Source organism: Phocoena sinus, chromosome 16 (assembly GCF_008692025.1).
Source record: "Phocoena sinus isolate mPhoSin1 chromosome 16, mPhoSin1.pri, whole genome shotgun sequence".
NCBI lineage: Eukaryota > Metazoa > Chordata > Mammalia > Artiodactyla > Phocoenidae > Phocoena > Phocoena sinus.
Window position 1 is genome coordinate 30,792,224 of NC_045778.1, and position 6,384 is coordinate 30,798,607.

The following is a 6,384-nucleotide window of genomic DNA, read 5'->3' on the forward strand; positions in this document are numbered from 1 at the left end:
TCAAATAGGTATGCAAAATGTTGGGCTGAAGAAGAAAGGTTAGCAGGTTTTGTACTGCAGGACTTCTCAGAGCCTTTACTGTGTTAGCATGGTGTGTTTCCAAGGGAAGGACAGTATGCTATGCTTCCCAAATGTATCTGACCCCAAAGCCCTTCCCCCAACCTCCACAAAGTATCACTTGACAGTAGGGCCACATCTTCAAGCCACTTCTGGCCTTGGAGGAAGAGGGAAAGAAAACAGTTGCCTTAAGCATCTGACCTGGAGTGGGACAGCTACATCTCCTTTGAGGGGGTAGAGGGACTACCCGGGAGGGGCTCTCGGCATCCCTCTGAGGTTCCTGAGAGCTAATGCTCAACATGGGGTAACTCTACTTTTCTGGAGGTGGAGTCCCACAGTCCCCACACTGCTGTGAATTTAAATTCCAAACAGAGCCTGGCAGGGAAGACCCACCCCCCATGCCACCCACCCCCCACTCCCTCTAAGATCTGGCTTCCTCGGATACTTGGAGAGAGACAGGAAGGGCTCAGCCAAGGGCCTCACAAGTTCCCCTCCAAAGACATATAGTTGTTGCCACAGATCAGGGGTCGAAACAGGGGTTCACAGGGCCCGGTTTCTGGACCCAGAGGCCTTTTAAAAAACTGTGCAGAGTACCTGTGTGTGCTTTGGCCTGGCAGCCTTACCACAAACTGAGAAGCCAAGGAGTCCCCACAAGCATCCAAGTCGCATCCTGGTGTCTGCTCCTGCACTTTGCCCATGAACTCTGCCATCTCCCTCTCCGCTCCCAGGGCCAGTGTTCCACTCAGAACCCTTGGCTTATCTTCAGCTTCCAGAGCTGAGGTTCCAGGGCACAATGGGCTTCTGTGCCCCCATGTCCTCACACCTCCCCCCGCCCAAAGCCCAGCTGCATTCATGGTGTTTTGCTATTGTGGTGGGAGCAGCCTGGGGTGGTGCAGGAGGGGGTGGGCCCTTGGCACAGGGACCGGTGCAGACAGGCTGTGGTCAGCGGTCAGCATGCAAGTCACATCCGCAGGCACTGCCACCAGGCCTGCCAGGCTTTGCACAGAATGGCGACGCTCCTGGGCCCCTGGGTCCCTTCGTAGAGTCCCCTCCAGCCCACACACGACTTGCTTCCTGCCCAACAAGCCCCTTGGTGGCATTCAGGTGGGGGGTATTTTTTCTTGTTCTCTCAACCAGTTGCTATTCTGGAGCCATATTAGGTCACCAGCTAAGCCCTGGACACAGGAAAGGCCTGTCCCCAGGAGCACAGCTGGGGCTTCAAGAGGGTTTAGGAGGCAAAGCGGGTGGGGGGTGAGAGCGAGTGAGTCTGAAGCCAAGAGAGTCTTCCGGAAGTCAACAGGCCCAGCCCTCCAGCCCCTGCAAGGAAGCCCCTCTTACCTCCCTAACCCAGCCTGTCTGTAGGCACATCCTCTCCTGTACAGCTCTCAAATCCCATACACATCACCCTGGGGGAGAGCAGAGACTACATTTTACAGATAGGTAAACTGAGGCCCAGACAGAGATGAGGGTTCCTCCAAAGTCAGATCGTGAGAGACTTTCTTCCACCACTGCTCTAGATAACCTTTACCAGCTCCTTCTACAGTGGCCCCAGCAAAGGCATGTGCCTCTTCATGAGGACATCGAGGTAAACAGCAGTGAAGTGACAGAAGGCAGGTCTCACTGAGACTTGGGTGGGATCCTGGATGCCAGAAATTTCCAAGAGGAGGCACAACAGCCTACCCTCACAGGGGACTCCTGATGGCCCCAAACTCCCAGGCCATCTTAGCAGAGAGCCACATGGTGGAACAAAGCCACCATAGGGTGGGAACAGAGGGAAGCCAGTAGAGGCTGATTAGGGGACTCTCACTTGACCTGTGAGTCGTGGTCACCCTCCTGCCTTTGGGCTCCCACAGGACCCCCATGAAACCACCCATCCTTCACATGGGTCTGTCTTCTAATCTGGGGCTCCCGCGAGACTCTGGCAGAATCCCCAGGGGGCCACACAGAGCTCAACAAATGTTTGGTAAGAGAACAAACAACTGACAAGACCCAGGCACCGTCCTGCAAAGCCCCTGGTCACAGAAGCCATTCCCTGAAGAGGCGGCAAAGTCTCTTACAAGAAAGAAAGATTCCCAGCCAAGAACAATTCCTCACGTGGAGAGAGTGCTTTACAGTTTACAAAGAGCTCTGGCATACAAATGCTCTCGCCTGGCACCAAATAGTGCTTTCCAGACTCATCTCCCCCAGCTATGCCTGACTAGCCCAACACAGGTCAACCAGCCCTTCTCTCTGCTGGCCTGCCATTGGCCCATCTCTAGGCCTCAGGCCAGCGATTTACATGTCCATGTCTCCCCTAGTCAATAATGGCAGAGGGGAACACATTATGGGGCCAGAAAGGGCGACCCTCTGTCTTCCCCACCTCCATCCCCAGCACACTGGTGTATACACAGGCCTTCTCCCACAAACTGTCAAGTATTCTGACTCTCCCGAAACTAATTGGTGCGCCCAGGTCTAGAAGGAAAGTGCCCCTCATGTGTGTCCTCTCCCCTGCCCCTTCCCCCTGCACTTTTGCAGAGAGAGCTGCCAGAAGGAGAGTGAGTGAAGGCCACAGAAGGGTGTCTGCAGTTCCCAAATGAGGCAGGAGTAAGTGGGAGTGGGGCCCGGGAGGAGTCCAGCTGAAGCCAGAGAGGGTGGTATTCGGGAAGGCTCTGAAGACCTCTCAAAGGGGCTGGGAGGTCCTGGCAATCTGTGTATTTATCTAGCTGGGGGAAGATGCACTGCCCCTCCGATTCTGTAACTGAATCCACCCAACAGGCAGACTTTGCAACAGCAGCCGGCCCAGGTTTCTGGAGAAGGCACTGGGCAGCTGGAACCTCTCCCCCTATCTAGCCCCCCTCCCAAGAGCTCAAGAGGATTTCCCTTTCATTTCCTTCCAGGCTGGGAGGGCGGGGGACAGCGCAGTCTGTGGGGTCAGGCCCTCAAAAACCACTTCCTATGTGGCTGGGGGAGGGCGAGCGGCTGGAGGATGTATCTGGGGGTCCCTGTGTGAGAAGAGAAGAAAAATTCTCCGGGCTAGTCACTGCTCTCCAGGGTGCCCTTCGGATCGGGAACCACCAAAGTCGGAGGAGAAAAGATTTTAGGCCCCTCCAGAGGAAACTCGGAGCAGAATCCACACTCTCCGTCCCAGCCAGCGGTGGCCGAGAGGGGGATGGGGTTGGGCGTGGGAAGGACACTTGGAAGGGGCTCCCTGCACAGGCCGCGCCCCGGCTGTCTGGAGAGAATCCGGAACCCACCCTCCCAGCCGGGCCCCCCCAGTCCCCTTGGAGCAGGGCGCCCCGGGCTGGGAGAGAGGGCAGGAGGGCCCCGCCCGCGCCTGAGCAGCTCCGGGCCGGGCTCAGCTGGGAGGTGACGCGCTCCCGGCGCCCCGGGGACTTCGGGCGGCGAGTTTGGCAGAGCTGAGCGAAGCCAAGCCAAGCAGGGCCGGGCAATACGGAGCCGGGCCTGGGCCAAGCCAGGAAGAGCCGGGCAGATACGAAAAGGCCCGGCACGGTCGACTGAGGGCGGGGGCGCGCAGGGGCACCCACCTCTCCGCGCTGCAGCTGGAAGAAGCTGTTGAGATAGCTGGAGTGCAGGGGCGAGCCCAGCTGCTCTGGGCGGCCCTTGCCGAAGGCCAGCTCTGGGGGCGCGGCGCCGGCGGGCGGCTCGGGCCGGAAGGCATCGAAGGCGCTCGCCTGGTGCGTGTCCTGCAGCGACAGGTAGACCCAGTTGAGCAGCTGGGCCGGCTGGTACACCGAGGCGGCGCTCGTGTCGATGGCCGACAGCAGGCTCATTTTGCGGCGACGGTGCCGGCCCCCCCCCCCCGGCCGCCCGCTCGCGCCCCCCCGGAGCGGAGGGGCGGGCACCGGGGAGCCTGCGCCCACTGCCGCCGCCCGAGCCCCGACGGTGATCGCCTGCACCCCGCGCTCAGCCCACAGCCGCCGCCGCCGCCGCCTCCCCCCAACTGCAGCCGCAGAGCGCGCGGGCGGAGGAAGGAGGCTGCGAAAGTTGGGCAGGAAACTTTTGGGCCCGCCCCCTCCGATCCGCCCGCCCCGCCCCACGAACCGCTATCTGCCTCAATTCTGACCCCTTCAGCGGCCGCTCCCGGGGTGGGGTTCTCCGAGGCCCCGCCCCTCCTGGAGCCGTTCTCGCTCTCTATTGGCTGTCTCATTGAATATAGAGTGATGGGGGCGGGATGGACGGGGAAAGAGAGCTCATCTACATATGTAGCACGGTTCGGGCCCGCCCATGGGCGGCCCCCTAGCAGGCCCCGCCCCCTCCGTGCGGCCAACCTAGCTCCCCCACCCTACGGGAGCTCAGTGCTGCCCGGGCCTGATCAATCCCGTCTCGCCTTGCTCTCAGCTCTCTTCTGTCTCTTTCTTTACAAATCCTTTCCAATTATTTCATTTTCACTGTTTTTTCCCCTATTTTCCTACCTTCCACATACTCTATCCTTTCTCTCAGACTAACATCTCCTGTGTCCATGATCTGTCTGTCGGTTTCGTCGTCTTTCTCTATGGATCTGTCTCCGACTCTGTCTCTGTCTCTGCCTCTCATCTTTTCTACTTTCGTCTAGTCTGATGTGTCTCCCTCTCCTTCCCCTCTCAGGCCCAGAGACACACGCGCGCGCGCGCACACACACACACACACACATATATCTCCCTCCCTCTCCGTGCTATCATCGAAGGACCCTCCCCCTCCCACTTAATTCCTTCCATCTGCAGAATCGCTTTGCAGGTCGGCTCAGCCAAGGGGGGCCTGGGTTCCTGTCCCAGGAAGGACTCCCCGCCCCCTTCCCTCGTTCCCCCTCCCCCTCTCTCTTCTCCTATTTCTGCTCTGGGTCCGCCTCACTTCTCGCCCTTTTCCTCAGCCCGGACCCCCGGCCCCAGGCCGCCCCGGTGTTTCTGTGGGTCGCCAGGACCCTAGATGGGTCTGGGGGATCTGGGGAAGACGACTGCCACTCACGGCCCCAGGACGGCCCAGCTAGTCCAAGTATGCCTGAGGAAAGCCCCCGCCCCAGCCTCCGCCTGCGCCCAACACACCCCGAAGTTCCAGGGGGACTTCACCCTCTCAGACTGGGGTAGTCTTCGGGCACCTGCACTGCGCCAGCGCCAGGGACCTAGCGGCGAGGCGCCCGGTGGGGGCCGGAGTCGCCTCTCCAACCTCAAACCTGGCCCTGGAGCCATTCCCCCTGGCGTTCAAGTGCTCGGCTACCTTCCAGATGAGTGGCCTTGGCGTGGCGCCTGACCTCTGCGAATAAACCTGTTTCCTCTTCTGTAAGATGCGGAGGGTCACTGTCCTACCTCTGGGCATGTTTGTGAGCTTACCAGTTTGAGTTTAGTAATCAGAAGATATTCCATAAGGGTCAGCTCTCTGCCATCCCCGCCATGAGGATTTCTCCCACGACTGGCATCGGCACACATCTGTGGATGCTTGGACCTGAAAGGACTTCAACGATGACCAAGTGCTACCCTTTCCAACCATGTCACCGAGCAAGTACCCCTTGGGTTGTCTTCTGTCTCATTTGATCAGGTTTTCAAAGATCTTGTCTATCCAACAATTTGTGATTATTAGGACAAATGATAGCACACACACCAATCATATCTTAATATTTTTATTCATCCGAGACACATCTCTACAGTACTCTTTATATTTTAAACCTATTTGTTTAAAGAGAAGGTACACACTTGTTAGGAATAAATGTTATAACCATTTACTTTTGGAAACATTTGGGGTCATCTCTGGAACTCCAATACTATCTTTAAGGTTCCAAGGTGGGGGGCTGGATAGGATTTGGAACCACTGATCTAGACTTTGCCTAAATTTCACAGAGAAAATTGTTGGTCAGAGAGGGGACATTTTCCAATTGCACAGGAAGTTGGGGAGCCCAGAGGAGACCCCAAGGCTCCCAGCACCAGCCCAGAACTCTCTGTCTTTGGCCCCCACTCTCCTTCTGGATGAGGGTAGTCCTGTTATGTTGAAGTGGTGGTATTTTTCCCTAGTATGGTTTGCAAATTCAAATTGCTTTAGGGCCCAAGCAGGTACCACTAGGTATAAGGCAATAGACAGGTAGTGATGGGGCATGTGGAGAACCAGAGTGCTAGCCACACAAAACCCTTCTGCCATGGTTCTCAGCCTGAGACTATGAGTCTGACACCTGGTCTGGGGTTCCCTGTCCTTAAGAGTGATTTGATGCTGTGAGGTTGCTTGTCCTACCTGGTGACCACTGGTCTTTCCACCCCAAACTCACCTTATCCCCGCCCCATAGTTCCTACGCAGGGCCTGGTACATAGATAGCAGATGATCTAAAAATGTTTGCTAGGTCAATGGTTGGATGGAGAGATGGCCAAA

General features: G+C 57.5%; 1 protein-coding gene across 1 annotated transcript in view; it reads right to left on the bottom strand.

The window, feature by feature from the left end:
- The window catches only part of ZCCHC24 (zinc finger CCHC-type containing 24), a 62,033-nt gene extending 58,009 nt beyond the window's left edge, over positions 1–4,024 (bottom strand). The window contains exon 1 of the mRNA XM_032607514.1: positions 3,582–4,024. Coding sequence (XP_032463405.1) covers positions 3,582–3,827 — 246 coding nt within the window. The 5' untranslated portion in view covers positions 3,828–4,024. The remainder of the gene's footprint in view (positions 1–3,581) is intronic.
- Between the last annotated feature and the right edge of the window lie 2,360 nt (positions 4,025–6,384).